Source organism: Podarcis erhardii (assembly GCF_964252035.2).
Source record: "Podarcis erhardii genome assembly, chromosome: 3".
NCBI classification, from domain to species: domain Eukaryota; kingdom Metazoa; phylum Chordata; class Lepidosauria; order Squamata; family Lacertidae; genus Podarcis; species Podarcis erhardii.
In genome coordinates, this window is record NC_138507.1 from 21,882,769 (window position 1) to 21,898,039 (window position 15,271).

The 15,271-nt window shown below is 42.6% G+C and overlaps 2 protein-coding genes across 4 annotated transcripts in view; one reads left to right on the forward strand and one right to left on the reverse strand.

The window, feature by feature from the left end:
• Positions 1 to 2,835: 2,835 nt before the first annotated feature.
• LOC309339105 (WD repeat and coiled-coil-containing protein-like) lies at positions 2,836 to 12,648 on the reverse strand. 2 transcript variants are annotated; one of them, XM_081857018.1, is made up of 4 exons: positions 12,094 to 12,648; positions 7,246 to 9,164; positions 6,438 to 6,555; positions 2,836 to 3,156 (listed from the first exon to the last, which is right to left on the reverse strand). In XM_081857018.1, exons 2-4 carry the CDS (start codon positions 9,139 to 9,141, stop codon positions 2,861 to 2,863), a joined length of 2,310 nt encoding a protein of 769 aa, XP_081713144.1. In that variant the 5' UTR covers positions 9,142 to 9,164; positions 12,094 to 12,648; the 3' UTR covers positions 2,836 to 2,860. The 2 variants fall into 2 exon arrangements, with proteins under 2 accessions (XP_081713144.1, XP_081713145.1); XM_081857019.1 differs by lacking the exon at positions 12,094 to 12,648 and adding an exon at positions 11,237 to 11,383.
• Positions 12,649 to 14,763: 2,115 nt separating this feature from the next.
• The window catches only part of FKBP1B (FKBP prolyl isomerase 1B), a 49,838-nt gene continuing 49,330 nt past the window's right edge, over positions 14,764 to 15,271 (forward strand). Inside the window, exon 1 of one of the 2 annotated variants that reach the window (XM_081857552.1) lies at positions 14,764 to 14,879. The gene's annotated coding sequence lies outside the window, so the exon portion shown is untranslated. The remainder of the gene's footprint in view (positions 14,880 to 15,271) is intronic. The other variant, XM_081857553.1, reaches the window with a different exon arrangement.

Sequence of the window (15,271 nt, forward strand, 5' to 3'; positions counted from 1 at the left end):
TGCAGATTAATGAAACTTTCAACTTGAAGCCAGTCGATACACAGAAAGAGATACAAAAGCAGAGCACACGGCTACACGTGTTGTCTTCCTCTGCTTGCAAGTAAATTGACTCTCCAGGTAGGTTCTTAGTGAGCTAAAAATATCCAATGCAGCATGTAGCATTGCTAGGAAATCTAAGTGGGGGGCAGATTATATGGTACATGGCCGGCTTTGTGACCAGTGTTGGCTGGATATGATGAAGTAAAAAACTCCCATTATCACACTTAGCTGTCAGCAGAGAAATTGCGCTATTTTTACAGTGAAGAGCAGGTTCTCTCAGTCTGACCTGGTACATGTTGGACTTTTAATGGCTAGAGTGTACAGCTGAATGTATTTGGAAATGGAGAATGTATTTTTGTTAATGAACTGTAGTGTTTGTAAGTTTAAGTTTAAAAGCTTTCACACGGTTGGGGGAAATTCTGAACACGTAGAATGGGCACATTTAAGTTATTTTGGAACACAACCCATTGAAAGCAGATCATCAGCCGGGCCCAATGAATGAGTAGATTTGAGGATTTAAATGTTAAAAGTATGCTATTTGGCATTGCTTGCCGTGATGCCTCACAACAAAGCAAAAAAGTTGCTTTGGATCCTGAAGCCTAATGTATCTGGGAGTTGTCAAGCTATATATGAGCTGAATGAGGTGGTGGAAACTAAACGCCTCTTCCATTACATAGTGGATATTAAGCCTACAAAATACAAGACTAGGCCACTGTATTGTTTAAGAGTCTCAAAGATGACACAGTAACCCAAGGAATTTCAATCTTCCTGCTGCCAAGAAAGCTTATTTGGCCCATGTCCCGAGCGGTATGTCACTGTTGATGGTTTTAGTCTTCAACCAATGTGTATTTGATTATATTCCCCCCTGTTTGCATTATGTTTGCTTTGCATTAAAATGAATGGGATGGAATAACAACGACGAAGTAATTTATGCCAGCAATCACATAGGCTCTGTATTTTTGCTTGCAGCAGACAGCAAGATGAGTAACGTTTTTGGTGCAAGGCAAGCTGCAGTGGATGCCACAAATACAAGACACAACAGAGAACGATGCCTTAATACATCCCTAGCAGCCACATACCAGTTTTAAACCTGTGAAAACCCTTTTGGAACTGAAAGCACACCCTAGTATGCATTCAACACTCCCCTGTAGGTGAACATTGCAAGGGAAGATAAATTACTGAACTGCCTTTTAGGCATGTTTTTTTTAACCTTTAAAACTTCACATGCCTGCTGTTCCCAGGAAGGCTTCTAATTGTGAGACTTTTGTTGTTGAGCTAGAGTTTGTTTGAACCCTGGGTGAGAACCCAAAGGCTTAAGGGTGTGTCAGAAGGAAAATGAATTGATACTGATTTATAGATATATTCACAACTTTGTATTTATGTAACATTTTTATATGTAATTGTGTATTTTTGTAATATTTTAAGTTGTTGCTTCAGATTTTTGTACACCGCTTAGAGAAAATTCTAATCTATTAAGTAGTATAGAAATTAAATAATTAATCAAATCATCTCAAACTGCTGATAGACCTGCAAATGCCACAGAGGATAATTTGGACAATTACTATTATAATAGAATATGCCATATTCCAGAACGAAAACATGCTGTTCAGCTGACTAGCATAGGAGAGATAGCAGCTGCTGCTTTTTGGAGAAGCTGAATCAGTTTATTAAAAATATTTTGGTATATGTAAGATAATAGCAGTGCAATGAAAATGTATAATGGCAATATTAGCTGTCAGGTGATTTTAACAGTTTCTCCATTATTATTTTAACATCTTATTTTAACCAGGATTTTATAAAAATGGATTAGGGTTTTTAATATGTTCTATATGCCCCTTTCCCATTCTTTTTTCTTGAAACATCCACCAACCCACTCACCTGTAAGGTCTAAACAGCATTGCAAGGCAGTGAAACATCATGTTTGAGATCTCCAGTTCCCAAATATTAACTCTGCCCCTCACCACTTTAGAATACCCAGCAATCAGTCTCCATAGCTGTTATGAATTAAGCAAATCTACTTTTTATTATAGCTTAGAATTGTTTATCTTCGATACATGCATACTCTTAGACATTTTGAAGGAAGACTTCCGTTGAGATACATTAAGGTTAGATGCAGTTACTCTTATCATGATTCTAATTAGTGACTAGTTCTGTAAGTGGATTTAAATAATCACTTGTTCAAGTGCATAGGAATTTACAGGCACTGGTAAAATACAAATACATTAGTATAACAATACAGAAACTGTAGCAGGAGGAGTGTGTTATATGGCACAGCAATAAATATGAGCCAGCTTTGATTTCTGCTTCTAGAATCATAAAAACCACCAGTAACATAGTTTTCAGTGTGTTCATGCTACTGAGATGTCTCCTGAGTAAATTCTAATGACAAAACCCCCCTGAAGACCAATGCTCTGGATAAAATATGACTTTTGTGTTTAGTAGAGAAACATAACTGGTGAGGAAATCTGAAAATATAAATTTGTTAATAAATAGGGTTGTTGCTGTACACTGCCCTGGCAATTTATACTTTTTATAAATAAATAAATAAAATAAGAGACTGAATAAACTTGTGGATGTGGTCTATATAACTATACCAGGATCCATTACTAAAATAACCTGAGCTGTTTGCAGAGCTGTAAATTATATTTTAAAAAAGACCAACAATGTAAGATGTACAAAATGGTGAAACACCATAGGAGTGTAAAAGCAGGGAACCCTCCCCCCACCCCCATGAAAATGCAACTTTTAATTATGGGCAGTAAAAACTTTCAGTCTTAAGTGACAACTAACAAACTGTCCTGACGGAACGGCTTTAATTTGGTTATGAAGCCGTACTGGTTTGGCCTGAAGAATTGCTCTGTACCAGACACTGAGAAGAATGTTCTCCCATTACTTCCATAGAACTGTTATCACAATCCAAGCTTTGGGAGGAAATCTTCCTGTATCCACCACCTGTGGAACTGATGGTTTTCAGTGTTTTGGAAGAATCAGTGCTGCTATCGTTACGGCTGGCAATATCACTAGAGTTTGCATCCCTTATGACTATCTCCTGCAGGGCATCAAATGTTAATGGAATAAAACCTTCGTTGTCTGAAGTGAGCACAATCCAGGACAAACCTGTTGAAGACATTAGATACATGCAATTTTTCAAGAGCATAATAGAAAAACAGTGATCTTTATTACACTGTTTGTGATATAAAACAACAGTAGCTGGCTGGCTGGCCTAAATTCAGAACTTAGCTTAACGGTATCAGACCCAACAGATATGTATTATGCAATACACTTCTAGCCATAGGTGCCAAATTTCTGGGGCCCTGGGTGCCCGAGCACCCACAAAATTCCCCATGAAGGGCACCCACAGGCCCGGGCATCCATGGTCGTGGGACCAAGCTGGAACTCCTGCTTCTAGCTAGCAATGTTAGATTAATTTTTACGTACACAGAAAACAGCAAGAAATACATCTTGATGTAACTTCCAAGTCACAGACAACTTTTAAAATGAGATTGTATCAAAATGACACTTGGGCAATTCTTGGCTGGAAGCATTTAATTCAAACAATTCTTGCATTGCAGCTTCTACCTTGTACATTGAAAATGGTGGTATTTCAATACAGTGATTATACTCTCTGAACGGCTGGTCCAAGCTTAGTAAGACATGAAAACTCCCAAGAGAAGGAATAGTACTGGCAAACCAAACAGAAATTGGGGGTGACCACTCCACTCTGACAGCCATCCATGTCTTGGTTCAGCTTGTAGCCCAGTGAACAGAGAAGCATGCAGCACCTCAGTACTGGAGAATTAAGCAGCAACAAAGGTTGGATTCTATGATTTAGCCAGGGTCCCTCCTGTTGCCAAGCAAGGCCACAGACCCCACTGTTCTGTAGCTTGGCTGCCAATGACTTCAGATGTTTCTTGCTGAGCAGCAGAAGCAAACTCCCATTTTTTTTCTTGTAGTCCTGATGGCACTACAATTTTGCTAAGTCTGAAAATGCAGTGCTACAGATGCTCAAGAGTATTTTTCTCTAAAAAAAATCAGGATAACCAAACTGCTTTTGGCTTGGTTTCCCCCCCCCCCCCTTCTTCCAATACAGCAGGAATGATGAAAGTAAAGAATGAAATGGTGGAGGGTGTGTGTGTGTGTGAAATGACTGTTAAGCCCAAGGTGCAGCTCTATCTACCTAGCTGCACCGTTCAGGACCCTCTTCCCTTTCATCTCAGTTTCAGCCCATTGATACAGCAATGTTAGTGAGCTGCCTAAAGATTGTGGAGGGTGTTCTTCCTGGAATGTGCATGGAAACACTGTGGGGATGGTCTTAGCCTTGATAGAACTAAGAGCGTTTGGCCTGCCTCTGCTTTCCTAAAGCAGGTACAGTGGTACCTCTGGATGCGAACGGGATCTGTTCCGGAGCCCTGTTTGCATCATGAGTAAAACGTAACACGCGACTGCATGTCTGTGCATGTGCGGGTCACGTTTCGCCGCTTCTGTGCATGACATCATTTTGAGCGTCTGCCCGAGCGGCGAAACCCGGAAGTAACGCATTCCGTTACTTCCGGGTCGCAGCGGAGCGTAACCTGAAGCATATTCAACCTGAAGTATGACTGTAAAAGCAGCCATTTCCCCCAATGCCATTCCAAAGTATTTATACCCCAGATGGGTGGGGTATAAATAATATATTATTATTATCATCATGATCATTATTATTATTAAAGAGGCATTTGGAGGCTTCCTTTTTTCAGGTCACAGGCTTAAAAAGCAGGAGGTGAAATAGGGAAGGGGAGTAAAACCAGACAGTACCGTATATGCCAGCTTGAGTTGGGGTAGGGCATGGATAGAATAATACCAGCATCAGCAAAGCAGTTCAGGAGAAACAGGGAGGCAGACTCGCAGACATGCAAGGGGGGCATTATTGTAAAAGATGTCAGGAAGGGCAGCAAACAGCTTTCCCAAGCCACCTCCTCCTGAAAGGGCTGCAGCACAACCAGGTCAAAAACTGGCAGGTCCAAATGTCTAGTTCTGCCAGCACCTCGTGAAGCAGCCTTTCCAAAGGAACTTGGTTCCAAACTGTAAAACTGTTCCTGGATTACAGGTGTAGTCAGCTTTTAGCAGTCATGCAGAACTTCTCAAATTTTATATCGACATGGCGACGACATTCACTTCCCGTAATTTTAGGAACTGCTTGAAATGCAATTCTTACTGGCAACTCCATTTGTCGGTTATGTAACACTCTGCGGCAAGTGACATCATGAGAAGATTGAGGCTTTACAGTCATGTGAACTTTTAATCTTTCTGCTTAATGCTTTATCTGAACTCAGCTTAAGGCCAATACCGCACAAGACTTTCAAAATATCTCTGCGGGCACAGTTAAACAAGCCAGTATATGTAACACATTGTAGACGTGTTAATAACCCACCCTGAAATTGTGCACGTAAAATCAGGGCAAGTCACAATTTATAAGATTTACTTTCATAACTGAGTAAGGGGAATCAATCTGAAAATCACTATTGATAACAAGAATGTAACTGCCTATTTGAACGGAACGGTGGCGATTTTCTTAAATTATTCCAAATGCCATTTGGGAGTTCTTGCAGCAGCTTGCAACAAATGAAGCGTGCTGAAGCCACTGGGTACAGAGTGGGGTGTTACTAAATTGGGCACACTCTGGTTTTTTCCTGGGCCTTGATGGTGCTGTTAACTTGTAAAATGTCTGCAATTAGGCAACTGCACTTGGGATGCTGAGTATAATTCCGGTCAAGCACCTCAAAAAGGATACTGTAGAGCTGGAAAAGGGTAATCAAAATGAAATTCCCTATGAGGAAAAGCAGAGCTAATGCTCAGAAATATCTCTACACTTGCTACTGAAATACAGTGGACTCTCGGGTTGCAAACGTGATCCGTGCAGGATGCACATTCGCAACCCGCAGTGGTGTGTCTGCGCACATATGGGTTGCGATTCGGCGCTTCTGCGCATGCGCAACTGCCGAAACCTGGAAGTAACCTGTTCCAGTACTTCTGGGTTCTGGCGCGTCCATAACCCGAAAAAACGTAACCTGAAGCGTCTGTAACCCAAGGTATAATTGTAAACATTACTCTAAAGCATAGGTGATATTGTGAGAAATGACACAGAAGATACAAGTTATGCAGAAGAAATCAGTATTCCTTCTCTGATTTCCCAAATGGTCTTCTAATAAGCACAAACCCTAGCTGAAAATAAAGGGCTCTGGCACCCTCGCCTCTTATAAACAAAAATGTAAAGCAACTTCCGTTTCTGAATTCTAAATTAGACCAAATGTAACACACACAATAAAAGGCACAACTGTTTTCCCACTGGCACACTGCCTTCCTTCCAGATCAATCAAATATTTTCACTAAATACCATATTTCTGACAAACAGAACTTACCATGCTGCATTTCAACAAGAGTCAGGTTGAAAATCTGCTGAATTAGACTTAGACGAAGTTTGCCATCGCAGAGGATAACAGCTCGCTTCTCAGGTGTAACAGTTCCGGAACAATCCTTCTGTAAATTAACAACAAACTACTAGCGTGATCAAGACTTATTTCACCCCGTTCCCAGGCACCTTGCAACAAATCTGATCTGCATGTATCTAAATTTGCTGAATGTTCCAACTCAGCCTGTGCTGATCACCTGCTTGGCCCAGGAGCGGGGAAACTATAGCCAGGCCACCTCTTTGCTGATTTGCCCTTAACAGGTAATTAGCAGAAGCACTCAAATTGGACAGCACTTGCCAAAATCAAACAGATGCCCAGAGTCTGGGACTGCATCCAAGGATCTGCAGGCCAGTGCAACAGATATGCATTCCAAGCAGTCTCAACTGATGAATGCCCAGTAGAGAATTTCCAGAGGTCTCCTTCCCAGCTGTTGCTCTATGGATGTGGCTCTCCAGATTTGTTGCACTCCCAAACCTCATCAGCCCCAGGCAGAATAGCCAATTGCCAGGGATGGTGGGAGTTGTAGTCCAGCAATGTCTGGAAGGCCACAGGCTCCCATCCCTAGATGCTCTTAGTGTCACACAGCTAATTTTGGACAGTAAAATAGTTTGCCTCCCTTCAGTGAGTTTGTCTTAGCCCATGCTGCTATACAAAAGTTGCTTCTCTCCAGAGATAGGAAGCAAGATTGCTAGTATTTTTAAGCATAGCTGGTAACAATAAAGCAGATGAATACATATACTTTTTGTTCGAAAGGTACCTGATAAGTGATGTTAACAAAAGAGGGAGCACGCGAAGATGGATATCCCAGCAGAGGTTTTTTCCCCGATTTCAAAAGCTCAGTTAGTTCAAAAAGCTGATGCTGCAATTCTGCAAACCTGCAGCACAGCCTTTCCAGATGCTTAGAGGTGTAAGAGGGTTCTTTTTCAATTTGCAGCAAGTTTGTTTTTGAGGAATTTGACATATCCGTAGAACTATGCACATGCTTGTTTGGTGAAATGGATACGTTTGACAATCCTGAAGAGGTTTCGATTCCTTGAAGAACAAGTGAACGATTTGTTGGTTCAGCATCCAAACATCCCAGAACTTGAGGGAAGTCCCTGGAAATCTTTTTCTCCTGGAAGTCAACTGCATTGCTCAGCACACTTTGCTCATTAGCAGGGCTCTTAATTTCTTCTATGAGTTTTCTTCTGTTTCTAGGAGACTGGATCGCTGTGCAACTTGGCAGTACCAATCCATCACATAGTATATGAGGCTCTGAAGAATGAATTTCTATGCCTTCTTTTTTTACCGGTACGTTTGCAAAGCAAACCTGGGTAGTCCCCGAAAAGGCAGAAGAGTCTTCTTTGCACACAATTTCTTTGACCATCAAACGGAGAATGTACTTGTCCGAGCGTGATGATGGAAGAAAAGCTGGGTCTGTTAATTTCTGTTTTCCAACCAGTATCAGCAATAGCTTTTCTGTCAGGAAACACAATCCCTTTGGTCTTTCGCTTTTCTCCAGTTGAATTTGTTGAATGTTAGGCAAGTGAGATGAAGATAAAGAGTAAGCCAAAATTATATTACAAGTGTTGGACGCCACTGCCACAGTTTGAGTTTTAGAATCAAAAGTCATTATGTCTGGGACCAGAATCCCTGAGATGCTGACTTTTTTGGTAGCTGTCACTTTTCTTTCAAAAGTCACCAAGATCAGGTGTGAGGCATCTTGGCCGCTTCCTGTTAAGTAATCCTTAGTTCTTAGATGAAGGAGAGAATTGTTATCAGTCTGCTGCTTGCTTGCAGTGAGGTGGGTTAGATCCACCGACGAAGATGTAGAAGTTACAATGGACCCAGGTTTTTCTTGGTCTGTTAACTTTTTCCCACTGTCTACAGAGAGCTCTTCTTTGCAGGCCGACGAGGAAGTTTGTGAGGGAACAGAGTTTCCGACAGCCTCAGATGGCATTTCAAACGAAATGCCCGCGTTTAAGCTACATATCTTATCTAGTGGAAGTTCGGTAGCAACCGCCACTTGAGAACCTAATGTCGCTTCGATTGCACAGATGTAGCCTCCCACGTCAAATATCGGGCAAAAAGAGCATGCATTCAAAGTTTTCTGTTCATCATCCCAAATATAGGAATGGAGGGCACTGCCTATCCCAACCACCAAGCGGTTGCCTTCCTCAGTCCAGCAAGCACAGTGGATGAGCGCACTGCTTTTAATATCTGCTTTTATTCTGGAGTTGTTGATCCGAACCGAGTGTAGCACAGAGGTGTCCCGCGTAGTAAGCACAGCCAAGATTTCCTTTTTCGGATGCCACACACAGCCCTGAGGAAGTATGGGAAACAGCTCGCCAATTTCGCTGATTTGATAAACCATCAGTTTGTTTCTTTCAGAAACACTGTAACATAGCTGCCACATGGTGATGTGTTTTTTATGCTGGATAGCAAGGAGGGCAGGGAGATCTGGGGCACAAGATGGAGCCCAGTAAAGTCCGTGAACGTGTTCAAACTGGCCAACAACATTCGAGTTGCCAAATTTAGGTTCTCCATTATGCTGATACAACGAAGTCAGGATCACTTGCTTTCCATCAGTCCAAGCAATCCCATGCACAGGATGTATGGCCTGGTATAAGGCATTGAGGCCAGTTCTCAGCAATTTTCCTTTCCCCAACTCCATTTTTATGTTCTGAAGGAATACATCTATAAAGCAAGCAAACAAAAAACATTATTTGAAACATTTTCGCTGTTGCTAATTTGACTTTATGCCATATAATGATGCAAATACGAAAGGTAAATTCCCAGGAACATTTTGTGGCTCACGTTTGAAAAAAGCATGCTGGATGAATTTCTGCCTTGATCAATCAAGGCTTCTTGTTTTCTTCTAGCATTCATCTTTTTTTTAAAAAAATATTTAGTGATTTGAAACAATAAGCAAAAAAGGTAGTAAAGTAAACACAGTATACAACTGAGGTTCATGTATCCTTTTCCCATACAGTTTTTTAAATTTCATTTTACAATGTATATAATAAAAGAAAGAACAATGAATAAAAATAAAAAGATGAAAAACAAAACTATAAAATAGGCACATGGAATGAGTATAGTTGCACATGGGTTAAAATAACAAAGTCCAAGAATATAGGTGCCCATATATCAGTAGGTATAATTTGCATTTTTAAAAAAGTATTTATATTATTTTGTTACAATACTGTAATAGGCAATAACAACTTTAACAAATGCTAGAATATTGATGTTCTTTTCACATTACCCATTTTTATCTCTAAGGTTGCATACACACTATAGCTTTAAAGCCCATTTGAAACACATTCCTTCACTCAAAAGAATTCTGGGTACTGCACTTTATCCCTCAAAGGTACAAATCCCAGCAACTCTTGACAAAACTACGGTACCCATAATTCTTTGGGAGGGGGTGGGATGTGTTTTCTGACATCTATGTCAGACAGGTACTCTCACCACAGTCATGACTGGTAGCAGCTCCCTGCCAAGTGTATACTTCGTGTCAAACCCAAATCTGCATAAGGCAAATATAAGAAGCTGGGGAGAAGAGGGGGCACTTTGTACTAAGTTTACTATCTGAGTGAAAAATAATCAGCCCTACTGCTTGGGGCACAGCTGCTTTCCCATTTCTTTTTTTTTAAAGTGTTTGTAGTGGCTGGGAGAAGTGTGCAACAGAAAAATATCTGGTAAAAGCTTAAAACCTTGACTATATAATGCAGATTGTGCCTTTCCTGCCATTAGCTTGGATTAGTTTCAATGCTCTGCATGTGTTCTGTATTCCCTGTACTATAGATATTCGCTAAAGGTGAATAAGTGAGTATCTACGTTAGAGAATTCAGAACACATGCAGAGCACTCAAAATAATCCAAGCCAGTGATACGTCCCAAGTCTGCCTTAGTGATCCCATCTGTGAAATGGGTATGTTTTCTAGTATGTCATCTACATGCATGGTTGGCATCCGTCTGTCCTGGGAGACAACTGAGGAGTGATTACTTGACAATACGCTCCACATATAACAAAGAGTCTTGGGGTACCTTATGAAGTAATAAATTGTGGCATAAACTCTTGTGGCCCAGAACCCGTTTTGTCAGTTATCAGGCAGCAAACTAAACTAGTGCTGCATGTGTGAGACTTGATGTATAGTCCACAGCAGGTATGTCTGCACATAGTTCTTGCTTTATGCTTGTGACACAATTCCAGCTTGATTTGTTATGCTACTCTGCGCTGGCCTTGGTTATCATTGTTAAGTCTTTCAAAAACCCAGTTGCTTGGCGGCAGGTAACTTGTAAAGTGCATACAATAGCCAAACAAAACATTTTTCCGAACAGAGCAAGCAAGGTGTTTTCTGTAGGCTTTGCCAGTCTTCGGGGAGTTCAGAAACAAACAAGCATATATAATTGTTGGAACCCGCATGCCTCCTTCTTCACTAGTTCAGTTGGCAGAGCATAAGACTCTTAAATCTCAGGGTCACAGACTCAAGCCCCACACACTGGGCAAAATGTGGACCAGATGGGGTCCCTTCCAATTTGACAATTTTTAATGTGCTTGGAGCAACCGCAGTCGCGCTTAACTGCTGCATGAGAGCAGAAATCTCTCTCCCAGCGCAATAGTAGCCTAGTCAGGTAGAGCACGAAACCCTTCATCTCAGGGTTGTGGGTTCGAACCCTGCGTCAAAAGATTCCTGCATTGAAGGGGGTTGGACTAGATGACCCTCAGGGGTCCCTTCCGACCCCGAAATTCTACGATTTTATACAAACCATAGTGAGAAGGGCCCCCAAGGCCTAGACTGAGGACTGTTCTGTGACTCACAGCTCCAGGTGGTTAGGAGCGGGCTGCCGATAACCATTGCTGTCAACCTTCCCTTTTTTGCGGGAAATTCCCTTATTCCAGCACCGTTTCCCGCTGCTATCCCAGATTGTTAGATATCCCGTAGACTGTCCTTGAGACAGGTGAGGCTGCTGATCCCTTATTTTCGAGGCTCCCCAGGACAGGTGAGGCTGCTGATCCCTTATTTTCGAGGCTCCCCGGGACAGGTGAGGCTGCTGATCCCTTATTTTCGAGGCTCCCCAGGACAGGTGAGGCTGCTGATCCCTTATTTTCGAGGCTCCCCCGGATAGGTGAGGCTGCTGATCCCTTATTTTCGAGGCTCCCCCGGATAGGTGAGGCTGCTGATCCCTTATTTTCGAGGCTCCCCGGGACAGGTGAGGCTGCTGATCCCTTATTTTCAAGGCTGCTGATCCCTTATTTTCAAATCTGAAAGTTGACAGCTATGCCGATAACCCCAAGGTCGCAGGTTCAAGCCCCGTATGGGACCGGCGCTGCCTTATTCCTGCATTGCAGGGGGTTGGACTAGATGATCCTCAGGATCCCTTCCGATCCCATGAAAGGAGAACTGTCCGTGTGGGTTTGCTTTTCCTTAAACTGAAGTTCAACGGGACTCTCCCCCAAGCAGGCGTACTGGACTGCGGCCTAAATCGTGCTACACACCCACCCACTATAAAACCGCAGCGCCTCGGGGTTTTTCCCTCGGGCCGTTGGCCCCGCCCCCTCCTCCTCCTCCTCCATCGCCCCCGCCTACCCGCCCGCCCCCGCCCCCGCCGCGGGAGGCTCTTACCTTATAAGGGAACGCGATTCGGTCGCCAATCGGGATAACGACATCGGCCTCTTCTCGCACCCGCTCGGCGCTCTGTTCATTCCTGTTAGTTCGCGAGCGGAGGAGTAGGAGCTGCTCGGCTCCCGAGCCGCCACAAGGGGCGCTGGCTGGCCTTCGGGAGGAGGAGGAAAAAGGGGCGGGGCCTTAAGCCGGGCGCCTTGCGTCAGCTCCCCTTGTCTACGCTCCTCAGTCGACGGCGCTCTACTTACCACCAACGGGTCTCTCTATGATCTAACAAACGCCCTCTCGCGACAAGGGAGCTGCTTTCCCCTCCCCCTCTTTTTTTTTTTTGAGGCCTCGCTCACGTGGCTTAAGCTTCTATGCGGTTGGGTAGCAGGCGGCGCGTGCGGTTCGTGAGGAGCATTTCTGACAGGGAGGCGGGGCCAGGAGACGCGCTGGTCCCGCCTCGTCCTCGGGGCTTCAGTTGGCCGTTATGAGGCAACCTTCCCCGGTTTGTTTATTGGGAGCTCGCAAGCTTCTCAATACACTTTATGTGCCTGACAATAAAAACAGGTGCTCTGTGTGTATACTTGAGGCATCTAATCATAAGCCTGCATTTTTATCAAAGCATATATCTTTTATTAAGGCTTGCTTGTATTTAAAATGAGCTTTAAAAAGGATTTTCAAAATGTTTCATGCCAGGCAGAAAGAACCTTGGCAAGATGTTTTTCCTCCTAAGACAAGGGGGCCTCCTGATTTACAGCAGGAAAAACAATTCTCAAAGTCATAAAAAAAGGAATTACAGACAACTGACCTTGCAGATTGCAAAACACCATTAGGAATGGGGAAAATAATACCATTTGCCTCCCAGTAAAATGAGCCATATCTTCTTCCTAAGGTTGAAAGGCCAAGAGCAATGGAGAAGCATCTAGCTGGCTGTGAAAGGAGGGGTGCAAACTGAAGAGGCTTCTTTTAAAAGCTTTTTTTTTACTGAGTTCCTTCCTTTTCACTTTGAGAAGCTTTATTCTTTTAAAAGGCTACCTATGACAAATGTATGAAATATATTAGCTTAAATATATTGGCTTAAATGTAATTATGCAAAGGATTTAAGAAATGCTAGATTCTTATTTCATAGAGTCATATTGCAATAGGAGACCAGAGGGGCAAATGAGCCTAGCCCCCCTGCTAGACAGGAGACGCCATAGAGCACTCTTGATATATAGTTGTCAGGCATTTGTTTAAAAACCTTCAATTGAAGGAGATCTTTCAATGTTGATGTGAACTCAAGATCCTTGACATCTGTTGAAGATAAAAACGTAAGATTAACCATTTGTTTTAGAAGGCAATAGGGCAAGGAGGGTAAGAGGTGAGCTGGTAATTAAGATTCCATGTAAGATATATTATTACTTATTTGTCATTTATATATAGCTCTTTGTCTCCCATATAAGGACAGAAGGAAGTGGGTGTATCTTTTGTGATTGGTTCTAGCAAACAGCCAATAGGAATTTCAACCAGGCTGATTGGACAGAGGCAGCCACAGGAGGAGCAAAGGGGGCTGGATTAAGGAAATATAAGTGCTGGCCAGGATGGCAGGAGGCCAGGCCAGAGCTTGGTAACCATGTACCACTGTGCCTCTTATTTATTTGTCTGACAAATAAATTACTATTTTAATTTCTCTATTGCTGCGTTGAATATTTCATTCCAGCTAAGCGTTAACCACAAGCAGGGTGCTACATACTCACATACATAAAAGGTAAAGGGAGCCCTGACCATTAGGTCCCTATACATATATATATATATATATATAGGCGTTAAGCCGTTTTCCTTCACAAGCGACCACGGCTTTTAGAGCCTGCCTCAAACGCCCATTCGGCCACGAAGCGCGCCAGGCTGAGGTTGCCCACACGCACCCAACACCACCACCAAGAATGTCAGAAGCTATAGTTCACCCCCTTCCAGAGCTACAGTTCCCAATATCCTTACTTAACACACCACAGTTCCCACGTTTCTGGGTCGGGGGTAAAGCCCTGGACTTTATATGCACATGGCAGGCAGGCCGCTAGTCTCCGTCCTAGCACGTAAAGTTACACTACTGTGAGTATAACCCGACCTCTTCGTAGAAATAGCAGGTTACATGTGTAGGTAGCTCTGCCTCTGAAACACTCGCCCAGGTAAAAAGCAACCGCTGAATTTAATAAACAAGTCTATAGCAAATAAGAAGACACATATGTGCAGTCCTTGGGTCTCTGGGAGGTTTTTAAATGGAGGAGCTCTGGGTGTTTTTCCTGTTTGTCTAGGCCCCTTTTTTGGTAAGCCATGAAGGTCTCCTGTCACCTTTTTACTATTATTAAGATCGGGTTCAGATGAATTGACTTTCCCTGTGCGTTTATGAACCCCCCTGGTTTATTGCTGTCTGTGCTTTTTCAGTACTTCTGAGCTCTTTTCACCCATGTACCATGTATACATTTTCATACATTACCATGTATGTTGTGTTACCTGTAACAAGGGGATAACAATCTGATGGTGAACATTTTATGTCATAAGATATTTGCTAGTCTTTAAGGGGTTGCAGGACTCTTGCTCTTGCGGCAAGAGACTAAACGCATCTCTCACTTTTTAAGAAATGATTAGAAATAATATCAAATCAATGTCAGAATGAAACCCCCTGTCATTTTTTGCTGTTTTGTGGAAAGGTGCAGCCTTCTCCCAAGGACTCTTGGGAGGCTTGCGGTGGAGCAAAGAGACAGTAGCGGAAGGAAGAACATATTCCAAGCAAATATTGAATAAGCCTCGATGAGGGAGAAAAGGTAAGACTTAGAATTACAGTTAGAAGAGAAAGGGCTAGTTCCCCCCCCCCCATAGGTATCCCAAACTATATGGATGAACCATCACAGGTATATACTGGATCATATTTTTAAAAGCAGCAATCCACTACTTAAGGAAATGAGTACTGTAAGTCCCTCCTTCCAAATAACGAGCATAATAACTCCATGGCATGAATTAGACACATTTAATAATCTGCATGTCTGTCGATACATCTCTCGTGTTTATAAAAATATATATATTTGCTGGCACAGATGCAGCATTACTTCTTGAAAATTCTGTTTTAACTATGTAAATATAATACAAGTAGAGAAAATATATATATGCTAGCGAATGTCACATTGCACAATATATGTAAAGTCTCTCATAAATTATG